Source organism: Monomorium pharaonis, chromosome 6 (genome assembly GCF_013373865.1).
Source record: "Monomorium pharaonis isolate MP-MQ-018 chromosome 6, ASM1337386v2, whole genome shotgun sequence".
NCBI classification, from domain to species: domain Eukaryota; kingdom Metazoa; phylum Arthropoda; class Insecta; order Hymenoptera; family Formicidae; genus Monomorium; species Monomorium pharaonis.
The window spans coordinates 12,712,945-12,730,664 of record NC_050472.1 but is presented as its reverse complement, the minus strand read 5'-3'; the positions used below and the strand labels follow the sequence as shown (position 1 = coordinate 12,730,664).

The window sequence follows — 17,720 nt, the reverse complement described above, 5'->3', positions numbered from 1 at the left end:
TCAATTCGATGAAAATGGACAGATAAATAAAATCCAACAGTTAAAGAAAAATAACAAAAAAGAAAAATAGTCGGGAAAGAAAATATTCCATATATTCTTATAATTATAAACAGAAAATGACGTAGGAAATGACGTAGCAACAGGATTGCTCTCTTACCGTCGTTCACCTGTACTTCCTGGTGCTAGCTACTCGCTCCCCACTTACCCCATTCGCCCGTGATCGTGTTGCGCGCGCGTTTCAGTCGCAGTTTATCGGTCAGGCCGATAAAGTGTGGTAGCCTGGTGGAGAGCGCGAATAAGCGCGACACAAGCCTAGTCGCCACCCCAGCGTCCCGTAAAGAACGTTATATAGCTATACAGAGGATTATACCACGAGGATTACGGCCTTTTTATCTTTACGGACGTAAAGATTCGTTCTAGTCTAAACAAAGATTCGAACGCAGAGATAGATAGATAGAGAGAAAGAGAGAGAGAGAGAGAGAGAGAGAGAGAGAGAGAGAGAGAGAGAGAGAGAGAGAGAGAGAGAGAAACAAAAAGGTAAAACATGGCTGAGAAAATCTATTATCCTAATTCGGAATTTGCGAGGAAGGCGCACTGCAGTAGTATGGAGCAATACAAGCAGATGTACGAAAAGTAAGTAAGAACATAAAATTTCGATGTTTTACGCGTATTCGAGAGTGCTGTCATTGCGTGTCGCTTGGGAACAAGTCTGGGACGTCGAATCGAAAATTGAAGCATACATCACTGACGCGAAAATGTTACGAAAGGAATAGCAAATAAATAATAGATACAAATCGTGATAAAGATATTTTTAAATTTATTTAGCTCGTTTAACTCAGATTAAAATCAACGATAAATCAAAAGCAATGGCATAAAGTGCCGCAAGTCAATATGAAATGAGAGGATTTTAAAGGGAATGTTTATTAACGATCGGTACAAGGATTGCACGTTTAGAATCGAATCGGGCGTTAGTCGGACGGCATTACGAGGATTGAGATTGATCTTAGGTCTTATAATTCAAACGTTCTATAAATGGCACAAATAGAAGCACGATATCGATCTTGTAGGGGTGGGACAAATTTCTCCGTGGAGGAAAGAACGCACGTTCACGATTTCAGCTAGAAATGCGGGATATATCACTAATGTCTCCTTTTTTCTTTCCTAAATTTGTTTATTTTGTAATCGCGATTTTTCGGTAAACAATCCAAATAAATTTTTTGAACGATAACTGATTCCTTTCTTTTCTTTTTTTAAAGATCTATAATAATTTTTGTATAGATTTGCAATCTGTTTATTTTACCTGTAATGTATTCCATTGGAGGAGGACTGCGAACTTATCCAATTAATGCGGAAACGGTAATAATAATGTGCACAATTCGCGAGTGCACCGAACGTGCATAAAATTTGTAAATAAAGTAGAATGAAGAATCACATTACGTAAGAAAACAGAAGTGAATCGATTCGTTAAACGCAAGTCTACCAATTCTTATTACAATACTGACATTTAAATTTTAGTAGAAAATATGATTACAGAGCCGTATACTAAATAGCGATAATAGGAATACAAGTTCAGGGACAAAGAAGATATCTTAAAATGAAAATAACTAAAAAATTGTCAGATATAATATTTAAAAATTTTTAAATTTTACTTTCGATTCTTAAATTAAAAATTTTGATACTAACATATAATATGTAACTTTGCTTAATATTTTATAGGCTTGTTACGATTTTAAATTAATTAAGTGATATCCACTGAATACTAGTATTGTTCTTCGAATTTTTAGTGCTCTCCGAACTTTTTTATTCTTCCTATTTCTACTGTTACATATATAAGAAAAATTTTAACAAATTAAAATTAATTAAGAATTATTTAAGATCAACAATCGGACAATGATGATTATCCAACGCTCAAAAAAATAATCTTGCAATTTCAATAAAAATTATCTGTGTAAAATCTAGCTGAAATAGATAAATAATTAGCAAATATTGTGATATGTATATGTATTGCACCTAATCAATCTGATAGAAGCAGAATTTTCAAATTCTATACGTGACAGTCAAAATTCTAGTTAATATAAAAATTAACAATACATTTTAGTGATACCAAAATCTCTGTGTATGATACCGAAAAATCTGTCTATATCAGCAAAAATTTTTTGGTGGTAAATCTTTACATAATTTTATTTAAATGTAATATTATTAAAAATATTAATTATAATATAACCGATGAAGTTGTTCAAATGAAAGGTAATCAGAAAGTGCACTTAAAATAATTATTTTTATTTATGTACATTAATAACATGCAAATAACATTTTACATTTCTTATATACAAAAGCAATTTAAAAACAATTTAAACAACTATTATCATATTTCATTATTTTTCTTCTAAAAAAAAATTAAAAATTAAGGAACTTTCAAAAATAAAACTGCCCAAGGCTAACAGAAAGCTAATTACGGTTCTGTGGAACTGTATTTATAATTACCAATATATAAATAACAATTACAGCGTTAATTGTGCAAAACGATACATGAAAAGTATATCACGACTAGAAATCTGAATTGATATAAATTCGTTTCTCTTTATCCAGATCTATAAAAGAGCCGATGCAATTTTGGGGTGAAATTGCCAAGCAATTTTATTGGGAAACACCAGCGATAGAAGACAAGTTTTTTTCGTACAATTTCGATCTGAGTAAAGGTGACATTTTCATCAAATGGATGGAGGGAGCATCGACAAATATAAGCTTCAATCTACTTGATAAAAATGTAAAAAGCGGAAATGGTGATAAAATTGCATTTTACTGGTGAGAGATCTAGCAGTTAATAATACAAGTTAATCGAATTTTGAATTGCTAAAATTGCGAGTTTGAATTGGATAGTTTGCTTAATTTGAATTCATGATGAACAATCTGATCGAGAGATAGCAATCGATCGTCACGCCGTGTTGCGCGGTTGATTTCCATGCAAAGCGTACACTCGAATAGTAAATGCAAGTCATTCAAACATTGAGCTTGCGCCACTTACGCAAAATAGAATTTTTCATTATCGTCACGATAATTACATCACTCATTTCTAATTTCGTTGTTAACGCACTTGTTATTACTCTTAACAACATATAATTAACAACATATTTATCTTCAAATATATTTTCTTGCAAGACAAATTTTTATAATCTTGATATGCATCTGCAAAAAATGCAAGATGCGAGTGAAGAATCGTAAATTTCGCGTTATCACGCCTCATACATATTTAATTCCCGACCTACCTACGCTGGATTACGACTATTCACTATCGATTACCATTGATAACGCAAGAATGTTAGTGTATACGTCACATTTTGAAGAATTTAAACTTTTAGAACATTCTTTCATGTCAACAATTTTCAAATGATGCAATTTTATATCGTGCACGCAGTATCGAAATGATTGGGTTGCGCGATCGTGTGTCGGACGATGTCTATTTTTCAAAAAATTCGACACACGGTCTACACCTGTGTCTTCATTGGCCAGCGAAATATCGCGCGCGATCACGTCATTCGTTGCGTCAGCTCCGCGCGTTGAGCCCGTGACAGCGCGTAGCATCGATTCGATCACGCGATCCACACTGAAAATTTTGCTGCTTCTTAAGGAATCACTCGATATAGACATCTGAGATATCCTAAGCGAAATCAAAGTTTTTTTTCTCTTGTCGCTTGCGGATGTGTGAATATTTGAGCATAAATCCATAGATTAGACAATTTTTGATCTACGTTCACTTCTTTCAATTAATAATGAGAAGAGTATAGAGACAAGAGGAAAGTATAGACAGAACTAGTGAAAATATCATAAAGGTGCATTCAAATTGAAATTCAAATATAAAGTATAAATGCTAAGTATAAGACGTTATATTAAATTGGATGTATATGAATCAACATTGTCTAGCCCCAAGTTTAGAGAGGAAATTGAGAGACAAAGATCATTTTTATATGTGGACTTCACGTAATGTATAGCATCATACAAGGATAAGGTAAATTAGGATATGATGGTCATACAATGAAGATAGCCAATGGCTATAATTGCTCCAATAATTGCCAAATAATGTATTCTTGTAATTATTTTCAAAGATAATCGATATTCACTGTAGTATATGCTATTCTAAATAATGATATTATTAATATTAGATCACATTTTTACTTTTGACTGCATGCAAAACTTTTAATGTATTTATTAAAAATTGTCAAAATGTCGAATAAATTACAGTTAAGTTGTCACAATAACGTTAAAGACATAACAAAAGTATGTAAATTGCAATGTGTGATTATGTTTCATATTTTTTCTATTTTTTTAAAATAAATACTATGACTATTTTTCTTTCACAGTTTGGAAAAGATGGTCAAAAAGACAATAATTAATGATGCATGTATCTATGTATATTTAAAAAGAAGATAAGAATTAAGTTGTATGCCTAATATTTTAAATTTAATATATAGATATTTTTTAGCATTTAATATTGGCAATGAGTTAAATAGATGTTAAATGAACATTTATTATTAAAAATGTTTAAAAATAAACTTAAATGTAATAATATATAGCAATAAAAAATATGTAAAATTGTAAGAATTATTATTTAATAAATGTTAAGTAAAATAAAATATGTAATATGGCCAACTGTCCTATAATACTGGTCATCTTTTCCTTAAAAGTTGTGAAAGATGTTCACATTTTAATATTTGAATATAAAAACAAAATTTTTTTAAGTATTTTTTTTTATGTCAATACTATTACATGCTTTAAGCTTCAGTAAAGTAATATACCAACTCTATTTAGAAAATAATAAAAGTATGCTTTTTGAATTTCAAAAAACTATGGCCATTATACTCGAGCTTATTCCAACATCTACGTGAGAAACCAAGATTTAAATCATTTCACTCTCTTACACGAAAAGTCCATACAGCACTAATTGTTGCGGAAAGTTTTCAAAAAAGTTTTAATCTTTTACATTTTATATTAAAAAGATTTTGTAAAATATGAAATGTTGCAACATAAATATTTTTAAAATTTATTAAAATGACATATAAACATATATATATACCCAAACAAAACAAAAAGTTAATATAACATAAAAATAGTATAGAAAGAGTTAAAAAAAATTATTATTAAAAATAATATAGAACTATTCTATAGGTATAGAATATAGAAGATATCAACAATATTGTAGAAATGTTTTATTGCAAGACTGCAATATTGCAAAAATATTGAGAAAATGTTGCAGTATTACTGTAATATTGCAGCAATAGTAAATTGTCTGCCTAGAACTATTTCAATGAAATATTGCAGCAATATTATAACGTGATATGCTTGATATTTCTGGTATCTTATTTGTCACTTTATCATAATTTGGCACAAATAAGTTCTAAGAATATCATACGTTTATCAATTAATTTCTATTCAAGAACCAAAATATTATATGTATTTTGTATGTTTTAAACTATGGAATGACAATAATTAACAAATTAGATAATATCGTAATACGTTAAACAGCAAATAGTATTTGGGTAATTTTACTTTTTTAATTTAAAATCTATCTTAAGTTTTTCAAAGAAAAGTTGACAAATATGACTAAAATATGGACCTCGGACCTCAAATAATTTGTATTTTTTGCAGTAAAATACAAGTAATACATAAAAACGTTACACAAATAAAATCATTTTTACACACACACACGCACACACACACACACACACACACACGCGCGCGCGCGCGCGCGCGCGCATATACACACAAAAAGCAAATTAATAGAGTGCAACATAATAGTTATATTATAGTATTATAACAAGTTAAACCGATGTAAAATAACTAATTTCTTATAAATAGAAAATTACAGCTAACATTACATATATTTATTGAATCAAAGTTGCTATATAAACGCATTTGCAGGATACATCATGAATTGCAAGCAAAAGCATCATAGTATTTTGCATGTGTGGGACCTTTGTTCCTCTTCTATTACTCATTTCTGAGTTATGATCGGTATCACGGTACTATTTTGGGGTTTGTTTTCAATTTCTAAGCACTAATTCTATGATAAAACGGGGATATAACGCCCCTTACATCTCTTTTTCTCTCATCTACGTCTGAATCATGTTCCAGTCCGCTTGTTTTTATATGTGATTCATATGTCCTATATTATGTTAGAGATTTTTTGATAATTTTTTCAAAGTATTCATTATTTTAAATATATTGTAGTCTTATTTAGTAAGTGCAAGAATCGCGGGTATTTTTCAGAACTATTTTAAAAATATAGTAGACATAATTCGCAACTTCAAAAAAAATTAAAAGAAATAAGAAAAGTAAAATAAAAAATCATTTCTTGGTCAAAGCAGTTCTTGGTGCCTAATAATAATTTTTATGAATTTTTTGCAATCTTCAGATAAGAATCACGCGTCGTATAAATTCGTCGGCCTTGAAACATAGTTCTTACATAAAGCTGAAATATTTAATTTACAAATTAAGAGATGCGATATCTTGCGCCAAGTGATTAAATTGATAGTAAAAGTGCAGTAATGCTTTATCTTCTGTTTTTTTTAACTTTGTAAATTTGTGTATTTTTATGTGTAGTCTTTTCTGAGAAAGAAAATTACAAATAAAATCTTCCTTTTTTATTTAATTTTGAAGTTCTTTTCTTTAATGTCAGTAAATAGGAATACGATAAATAATTATTGGTTACAAAGCTACTACGCATGTTCTTTAATGCTATTTTTTATGGCCCAAATAGCACAGTAACGTTAAAAGAAAAAATAATGACGTCAATTTAGTGTCAACTGACATCAGTCATAATAATGAATGTTTATAAAATGTTATTTTTCTAAAGGCGTTACTTTAAAGATGTTTTAAAGTCTTTTTTTTAATTGTGCCTTTTTCAAATGTTCCTTTAGAGATAATCCAGACAAAAGTTTTTAATTATTTGCTTTATAATAGTTGAGTTATAAAACAAAGAATAATTGTATTTCAATTTTTACACTCAAAGAAAAGATCTTGCAACTTCAATAAAAATTATGTGTAAAAATTAGCTGAGGTAGCTGAATGATTAGCAAATACTGTGATATGTATATGTATTGCACTTAATCAATTTAAATGACAGAAACAGAATTTACAAATTCTATACATGACAAAATTCTAGCAGATACAAAAATTAGCGATACATTTTGGTTGTGACATCAAAAAATCTGTCTATATTAGCAAAAAGAAATTTTGGATATATGTTTTGAACTTAATGTAGTGACTAAATTTTGTTATTTTTGTGACCACATTTACCATCGTTATGATCAAAATTTGTCGTCATTGTTGTGATGTCTTTTTTATACTCGAGATATTAAATAATCTGTTTCATTTTCTGCGCGCACTTTCTAGTATAGTAATTTAGAAATTAAATATTAGTTATTTAGACAAACAGTTTAATAACAATCCTTGACTTCTTGTTTAGGATGTTGTTGGTAATGTTAAACTGTGTGGGCCAAATTTATACATATATTCATTTTTATATTGTGATCAATCACAAATTATTCTCTGCTATAATTAAAATTAAAATTATATAAAAAAATAATTCTTATTTTTAATTAAAGCAGAGAATATTTGTTAATGTGAATGAATAAGGTATACATTTTTTTAATTATAAGAAAATTGTTTTTATTTTTAACTGAAGAATATTTACTAATATAAATTAATAAGATAAACATTTTTAATCACAAACTCAATTCTCTGTTATAATTTTTTGCAGTCATAAACTTATCCTTTCCACTTACTGACATAAAAAAAATTTTTAATTACAAAAAAATATTAGTAACTTGAGTGATAATTTTCTTTCTCAGGAAAGATTCTATGCATAAGAATACATAAAATTACAAAATAAGAGGGAAATCAAAGAGGAAAACATTATACTACATATTTACCAAATTGCAAACAATTTAATAGTTTTGATGCTAACAAATGTCTATAAGATCTTTCTTTTCTGAAATTGTTTTATAAAATATTTTATTTTGTGTTATTTTATTTTAGTCGAAATATTTTGATATATATTGAATAATTTCAATACTGAGACAGAAGGCGAGAGATCAAGAAATGTATTTGATATGATTAATGCCATTAAATAATACATACAAAAATAAAATAACAAGTCATAACGATATTATACTTTTTATTTACAGACCTATACTGAATTTGATTGGAATGCACTAATGCGCACTGGTGCACATCAAAACTGTTGTATACATTAAACCTATAAGTATAAAAATGATATATACATGGTGTCCTGAAACATGTGGGTACAACGCTCGTAAAGAGGTAGAAGGGATTGAGATGAGCAAAAGTCTTCTATCATTTTGCGATATTTGTAAAAATTATTGAGTCATTAAATGTTAAACTCATAGTAATGAGAGCGTACAGAGAGACAGGCAGAGGTAGTTAGATGTGCTACAACTTAGGCTTTGCTACACCTAAGCTGTGCTATAATTTAGGCGGCCCGAGCCTGTCTCTTTTCTGCGCGCTTTAATGACTCAATAATTTTTGCAAATATCGCAAAATGGTAGAAGACTTTTCTGTTCATCTTGAGCCCTTCTACCTTTTTATGAAACACGTTGACCCACGTGTTTCAAGACACTCCGTATATATTATTTTTTGTTTTGTGTATGTACAACTGATAAAAAATTATACATTTGCTACAAATTTAAATGTATAGTGTGATTTAGTTTTCTGTATAAAAGTGATACACACTATATTGTATATAAAAATAAATTTACATATTAAATGTAACTTAACACGTTAGTTTATTTTTATGCAAAAAACTAAATCACATAAATAAGGCATTTTTACACAAATTTTTATAATGTAATCATATTATATAATACCATTTCTTACATATTTTATTCAATAGTGACTTAAATTTTCGAAAAATTTTGTTTTATCCGAGTAATTAAATCCTCTCATAATTATTCGCAATTTTACTATTTGCAATGTAACTACATGCAAACTTAACAAGTACTGACCTTCCATAATGTAGTCTATAGTACGATAATGTAGTCTATACTACGATAAGTCCTGATGCAGCAACATTAAACTTATCAAGATAAGACTTTAGCATCAAGTATATGTTTTGCAGTATGACTTTTTAAGCACATCCCAAGTTTGACCTTTATTGTCATCAAAGTTTGAGATTTTTTTTTAGATATGTATGATATACATATTATAAAATTAAAGAAAAATAAATTTTTATGATAGATAAACTTCTATATATACTAACTATACTACAATTGACTTAATTTATAATATCAAATTGTACTCAATTTAAGTTATTTTTTAATCATTCCCAGATAGCCAAATGTCATGATGTTGCAATCATGATGTTGCCAATAATCATTTAACTACCTTGGAATGAAATAAAACAGCATTATGTCTGTTAGGTTGAACTCATATGAATTCTATTTTTAATAATGGTAAATTGACAGCGACATGTCAGTTCCAATTTGTTATCAATCATCTGTTGCTGTTACATTATAAACAATATAATGTACTATTGATGACCTTTTTTTTTTTAATGTCCTGAACTGATTGCACTTATAAGTAATGTTGCTGAATTCATAACACTTTATTTCGATGTCAGTAGATGTATAACAAGTATATATAACAAATGTAATGCATTAATTTGCTTAAAATGCTACATCACACTTGATTTTCCAAGTTGTTGCACTATTTTTACTTGTGTTGCAATCACTCTAATGCTACCAGTACTTCATCCCTTGTTTTTGTTTAATATTTGATAAACAATAAGAATACAATGCTTAAAGCATTGGAAAAGCTGAAGCAGCTTTAATATTGTTACATTAAATTAACTAAATAGAAAAATAAGAACCATCACTTTTTGGTCAAGGTGGACTTTGGCATTTAACAATATTTTCATATCAATTATTAGATTATAAATATTGCCACTTTATTTTTGGATATTTCTTAAATAAAAGCTAAAACTTTTGCAACAAATATAAACTAGAAAGTGTTTTCTGTTAATCAATATATTTTTATAATTGTGTAATAGTAATTTTGTTTGACATTTTTGTTAATAATTAATGTTTTTGCAATATAACCAAAATAAAATAAACGAGAAATTGAGCCTTAAAATGGTACAGTAATGACAGATTAAAGCTATCCAGATATTAATCAATAAAGTTCTTCTTTGTGAGTTTAATGTATTACATCCATCAGTAGATTTTATAATTGTATTTCACGTACTCTTTTATTTATCTATTGCTGTGTATGCTCTGTATTTTTCTTCCTATTTCTATTATATTTATGGTATATCCACACAAACTTGCATAAGCGGAGAAGCATATGCATAAGGAATTCGATTGGTCTATTTTCTTATGCAGGATCTACAATGGCAGCAGGAGTAATGGTATATCTACATAGGCTGGAATTCATAGTCGAACCTTATTCAAGTTCCAGCTTAAGCACGATCTTGAGACGTCAATGCTGTTATTTCATTGGTTAAGTAAGTCTCAAGTCGGCTCGAAGCTAGACTTGAGACAATGCTTGAGCTTAAGATCGGTCTATGAATCCCGTCCATAAACTTGCATAAGCGCATGAGCATATGCATAAGGAATTCGATTGGTCTACTTTCTTATGTAAGGGCTTGTAGACCAATCAATTTTTTTATGTATATGCTTATGCGCTTATGCAAGTTGTGTGAGTATTCTCACGTCCGCCATTTTTCTTCTAACTAGCAGGAAAAATTAGGTATGTTTTGTATATATATATACGTCAATAATCTTTGGAAGCACCAAACTTTATGCGACAATGAAACGAAGACACGATATTTATGATTTTGAGACTGTAAAGGTTATTGCGATGTATTATATACATAAAACATTATGCTAGTTACTTGCTAGTTTGAAGAAAAATGGCGGACGTGAGAATACCTATACTTTTCTAGTGCTCTATCAAAACCACAGAGATCGATCTTCTGGTTCTAGTCATGATGTAATAAGAAAGGTGAACCAACATCATGTATGCGCAGTAGTCGACCAATAAGAATTGGGTCCAAATGTTCGAAAGAAGAAGATTATTTGTTGCGGTGCATTTGGACCCAAATTTCATTGGCTCCGCTCATCGTGCCGCCATCGCTATATGCGCAATGGTACACCTTTCTTATTACATCATGGTTCTAGTCTTCATAGGCAATACCAAGCGAAACCGTGTCCATACTTTTCTCTCTAAAGAGTCCGGAAATATGTTTCGCGCATGCTTGCAAATATTATACATTGGCTGCGTTCAGCAGAAAAAGCAGCTTTGCAACTGTTGTAAAATTCTTCAACACGATTGGTTATTGCTTTTAGTTCCTATTAGATCTAAATGTATAAACCAGTCGTGTTGAAGAATTTTACAACAGTTGCAAAGCTGCTTTTTCTGCTGAACGCAGCCATTGAAATCCAATGATTGGATACGTGTTGAAGAGTTTTACAACAGTAGCAAAGCTGCTTTTTCTGTTGAACGCAGTCATTGAAATCCAATGATTGGATACGTTCTGGTCACGGATCTAATCACGTTTTTTAACTTATATATGTGTATATATATGTATACCCAGATAACACAGAGATGAACAGAAATTCCTAAAGAAGTCATTTTAATGAATACTTGGAGAAGTAGAAAAATGAATACATAAAGAATTCTTGAGGAATTAGCCACAATGAGTTCACATTGAAGTATTCCTTAAGAGTTCATTGTATTGAATACCACCTAAGAGCAAAAAGTCGACTTTAAGTCGACTTAAAGTCGACTTCATCGAAACTTGACTTGGCCTGAAGTCGACTTTTTTAAGGACAAAAGTCCACTTTAAGTCGGCTTATAGTCGGCGAATGACCCAAAAAACTGAAAGTCGACTTCCCGTCATAACGAAAAGTTGACTTTTCGTCAACTTTAAACGTCAGATTTCAGTCACTTTCTATGCAGGGGATCTATTCTGTACTGCCTACCGACAACTATCGTTGCACAGATATTTTATATGGCAAAAAGCCTGCACAACGACGCCGATAGTTGTCAGTAGCCGGTACAGAATAAGGCCCCAGATCGAAAACGCGGAAATTATGAATGAAAGCCCTTACGGAAAAAACACTAAAAATAACATTAAAAAAATACTTAAGTTGAATATAATTTGGGGCAAGGGGTAAACACTCAATTCAGTGTAAACACTCAACTTGAGTGTTCGCTCTTTAATTTACTTTTAATTAAAGTGTTATTACTCTCAACTTGAATGTTCGCCATCTAATTGAGTGTTCCCAGCAAACACAAAGTTACATGTAACGTGCCTGTTAGTTGTAATTTCCCACTCAATAATATAATTGTAATATAACACACGTGGTATATTAAAATTACGTTGTTGAGTGGGAAATTACAACTAACAGGCACGTTACATGTAACTTGGTGTTTGGTGGGTTAATTTCAATGTTAATCCTAAATTTAAGAATAACATTGAAATTAACATTCAATTAGATGGCAAACATCCAAGTTGAAAGTAATACTCAAATTAATATTCAAAGCCAGCTGAGCACTCTAGTTGAATGTTTATTTTAGATATTCGTTTTATGTCCATTTCTACCAATGCAGATTAATTTTAATCTCGGTTGAACTTGCTTTTTTTGCTTTTGTTTTTATTTAATATTTTCTAATCCAATGTATGAGAGTGTACACTCAATATTAACCCAGATAACACAGTGTCTTCTTAAAGAATTCATAAAGTAGTCTTCCTTTCTGAACAGTAATTCCTGAGGAATTCATAGAAGAATACTTTAAGAATAACGTAGGAAGTTATATGCACCATGATTCGAATTCCTCAGGACTTCTTAAAGTATTCATATAGAATTACTTGTTGGAATTCCTCAGAACTTTTTAAGGTATTCATTAGGACTTCTTCAAGCAGATATCTCAAACGGAATTAAAAAATTTATTTTCAAGATTTCTGATAAATGTTCCAATTTTTATAATATTGGAACGTTTCTCAGAAAAATTTAAAAAATAAAAAATTCTGATTAATTTTGTAAGAGAAAGAAGATTATACCATGTTTCAGCCAAGCCATAGTCGTACCTGTTAAAGCATGTTTAATTTCTTTACCTGAAAAAACGGTCACCCATTCAAGTGTCAACCATCGCCAACGTTGCTTGACTTCGAAGACCGTACATATCCTAACGCCCCGTGATGATCCATAAACACGTCTTGTTTATGCATACATATTTGTTAGTATATTGTTTTGTTAATTATATATAACGCATTTCGTGTATAAAAGTATAAATTAGCATTTATTAAGCGATATATAATTATAAAAATGTAATTGAGATTATCCAAACACTCGAGTAATTTCTGATGAATACTCAAAGTATTCCAAATAATAAATCGCGAGGTATTCATTGCAATGAACTCTTAAGGAATACTTCAATGTGAACTCATTGTGGCTAATTCCTCAAGAATTCTTTATGTATTCATTTTTCTACTTCTCCAAGTATTCATTAAAATGACTTCTTTAGGAATTTCTGTTCATCTCTGTGTTATCTGGGAAGTGTATACCTTCAACCGATAGATGTTGAGTGTACATCCCCAACGTTTTAGTGTTCACATTTTATGTTGGAAGTATACACTCATTTATTGTGTGTTATATCGGGAGCGTCCCAGATGCGCACAGTAATAAACGGACACAGCAGGCTGAGTGAAACGGACACAGTAACAAACGGACACAGACCAAACGGACACAGTAATAAACGGACACAGTAACAAACGGACACAGTGCGAAACGGACACAGTAACAAACGGACACAGACCAAATGCGCACAGAGCGAAACGGACACAGTGCGAAACGGACACAGACCAAATGCGCACGGACCAAATGCGCACACTGCACGTGCGCACGGACCAAATGCAATCTATGTACATTGCAAGCAGAGTAAAGTCCACATAGGTTAGCGACTTGGACGGGGTGGGTGCGGGAGGGGGGCCGAAGGTCCCCCTTGCACCCCCCGTGTGTGTGTGTGCGTGCAAAGCATTCACTGCATCACATGGGTTTGCGACTTTCCGTGTATGCATTTGGTCCGTGCGCATGTGCAGTGTGCGCATTTGGTTTGTGTCCGTTTCGCACTGTGTCCGTTTTGCTCTGTGCGCATTTGGTCTGTGTCCGTTTCGCTCTGTGCGCATTTGGTCTGTGTCCGTTTGTTACTGTGTCTGTTTCGCACTGTGTCCGTTTGTTACTGTGTCCGTTTCGCACTGTGTCCGTTTATTACTGTGTCCGTTTGGTCTGTGTCCGTTTGTTACTGTGTCCGTTTCACTCAGCTTGCTGTTTCCGTTTATTACTGTGCGCATCTGGGACTTACTCGTTATATCCAAATGTTGAGAGTATATTTTTAAATATTCAGTATTTAAATCCAAACTTTAGTATGAACACTTAATCATTGGCTGTACACACTTAATGTTCGTGTATAAACACTCAATCTTTAGTGTAAATACTCAAAATTTGAGCGTATACACCTAAATTTGGGAGTAAACTCCCAAAATCGAGTATTAACACTTAATTTTGAGTGTAAACTCTCAAAATTAGAGTGTTTTTTCCGTAAGGGTTTGTTCAGTACATGATAAATTTAAATTTTGTGTATTTTTTTGTGCGCAGTAATTGTAGACAAACCGTTATTTTTGAAAACATTATCTTTATGATAATTTTTTTAAATATCAAATAGATCTCTCATTCAAGATGTTATAGTGTTGTCTGATTTCTGAGTCAACTACGCATCGTTCCGTAATAACATTGATACGAGCGTGTTATGTTATGAATATACAATTTTTGTTACATAACTGTAACGCCAAAACAATGTATAACAATTATATTACTTGCGTATAACAAATGTTACGTAACAAGTTATTTCCATGTTATATAGCACTTACATATCACAAAAATAACAATGTTAAATTACATGAAACTTCCATGTTATATTGCCGCTATAAAATGTGTTTACTGGGAATGAAGAATTTTGAGAATCTTTTAGGAATATAATTATATTTAATAGAATATAAAATATTTATACAAAAAAATTAAAAATTAATAAATAAAAATTGTAATTTTTATTATTAGAATGAGACGCTCGATTTTTAATTACCTATTATTGTTATTAAGAGGATGCTAAACTGCTTGTCAAACTTGATCGAAGTCGATAATGTAGAGTCATTTGGGCACGTTATTAACAAAATTTTGTATGTATTTTTTTTATAGATTTTGAAATCCTTTTTCAGAATTAATTGTGGAGAATTTTTAATTCTGTAAATGCAATAAAAAGTTGTACATTGGAACAAATTGTACAATTCTGACGATAAAACAGATAGGATCCTCTTAAACACCGAAAAATTTTTTTCTAAGGTTCCTAGGCTCATTCTAAAAACACAGTATTGTTCTTTGCTGAAATGCTAAGTGCGCTCCATGCTTATTTTATACGTACAAAGTTTAAAACTGTTATACGCAGCCAATGTTTTCACGAGTGTCATCGACTACAGAAGTCGATAACAAAACTATAATTTTCTAACTTTCTTTCGTTTTTCGTATGAAATTGATCGCAGCGCACCGCGTTATTATCTGTATTTTAATTTTGGAGAAGGATTTTCAATTCCATGCAATCAATAAAAAGATTTCGGTGTCCAAAAATTAATGATAAAACAGTTTAGTATCCCCTTAAGAGGTGATTTAAAGGATGAAAAAAATTGGCAGAATGACCATTTCTGCAGAAAAGCAGTTGTACATAGCCCTATATGTATTAGGAATACCAAATATAGGTAATAACTACTTTGGAAGTTTTCCAGTAAGAGACACAAATTGACACACCCAGATAGCCACAAATGTATGTATGAGCACAAATTGTTTTCATGTTGCTAATAAAGATTTTAGCATCTTGCTACGCATTTACGTCCCTTGTGGTTATTTGCTAGCATTCGACACTGATCTTAAGTAATGCTAGCATAATGTTTAAAAAGGTGCAAAGAATTTTATTTCCGACATCAAATGCTAGCAAACAACAGCACAAGGGACGACATAAATGCGTAGCAAAATGCTAATATCTTTATTATATCAACTGGCTAACTGGGCAGCATGCAGTAATTTTGTCCTTGTCTTTCACTGAATATCAAAAACAGAAATACTGCTGTATCAATTTGTGTTACTTTCTGGAAATCTCCCTTTGATAAGGCTTCGTTTAATACAGCAATATTCATTTTTGGTTATTAATAAATATCAGCTGATTCATAACGGAACAAAACAAAAAGTTTTGTTTAGTTAAAGGGTTACCAACTTTGTAACTAAAAAAATAGTTAGAGAAAGCTTATTTGGAACGCACCCTATAGATTTTTAGTACTGGCAGTGAATATTGGAACTATGAAGACTAGAACTATGAAAACTAGAACGGGTGCTTTCCATTTAGTAACACAAGTCGACACAAGCATCGTTCTATCTTTTTTTATGTTCAATGAGTAACAAAGATAGAACGACACTTGTGTCGACTTGTGTCATTAAATGGAAAGCACCCAACCAGGAGACTGATCTTTGTGGTTTTGAGTGAGGCGAAAATTTGTCAGAAATGTAGTACCAAATGGTGGCGCTGACGATGCTGATACACCGGAATATATTCCAAATATAGATATAATTGTCTAGTCTAAGTTTATCGTAGTCAGCCGTGCTAGTGCTAGGCTGTACGCAGTTGTATGTTTAGTATAAGAAAACTGAGATAAGTACTCTAAATGTAAAATTGCTAAGATTTTTATTATAAATTTACATTTATTGTCAAATGGCAGATACTTTCGACGGCTCGGCTCCGTTGCGGGAATTCCTCGCGCAATTTTCGTTAATTGTCGGCGCCAACCGTTGGGGAGAAGCAGAGAAAGCCGTGGCTCTGGCTTCTTGTTTGCGAGGGAAAGCGCGTTCGCTTTTGGATTCCTGCGCGGTGAATGAAGGATCTATTTCCCAAAATGTTACGCGCGCGCTCGCGGAAATGAAGAAACACTCTTTTAACTCTCAAAACGAACGACTTTATTAGAAGCGTTTACAAATAACGACCAAACTGGCTCGACGCCCCTTAACAACTGTTTATTGGTTCTCCGCCAATTCCGTTGCCCGGCTCCAGACAGCTGACCGTCGCCGCCGATCGACTTCGCCGATTTGATAGCTGACTCGCGGCCGGAGAGTATACCGGGCAACGCGCGTAACAGTATATTTAGCAGACGACTTCAATATTTCTTATTTTCGACTATTCTAATCGTTTGCAAATTGTTTTTGCACGTTTTCGAAAACGCTCTCATAGTTTTCGAAATAATAGTTTAGCTAAAATTACTAAATAAAAATTGGGCGTTGAGCTAGCAGACATAACATCAAAAATCATTTTTTCGTATGTCAATCGATTCGAAATCATTTTCGAAACACGTCTGTAAAATTTCAGAGTTTTCGAAATAATAATTTCGTCATAATTAATAAAATAAAGTTGGTATCTAAAAATTCCCTATGAAATTCGGCGAATGTTCGATTAGCAGACATAATGTAAAAAATCATTTTCTTTTACGTCAATCGATTCGAAATCATTTTCGAAACACATCTGTAAAATTTCAGAGTTTTCGAAATAATAATTTTGTTATAATAATAAAATACAGTTAGTTTCTAAAAATTTCCTATGAAGTTCGGTGCAAT

General features: G+C 31.4%; 1 protein-coding gene across 2 annotated transcripts in view; it reads left to right on the top strand.

Annotated features, from left to right (window-relative positions):
• Positions 1-209: 209 nt before the first annotated feature.
• Positions 210-17,720, top strand: part of LOC105836085 (acetyl-coenzyme A synthetase) — a 63,755-nt gene continuing 46,244 nt past the window's right edge. Inside the window, exons 1-2 of one of the 2 annotated variants that reach the window (XM_036287853.1) lie at positions 211-633; positions 2,590-2,805. In XM_036287853.1, coding sequence (XP_036143746.1) covers positions 545-633; positions 2,590-2,805 — 305 coding nt within the window. In that variant the 5' untranslated portion in view covers positions 211-544. Of the gene's footprint in view, positions 634-2,589; positions 2,806-17,720 lie in introns of both variants that reach the window. The other variant, XM_036287854.1, reaches the window with a different exon arrangement.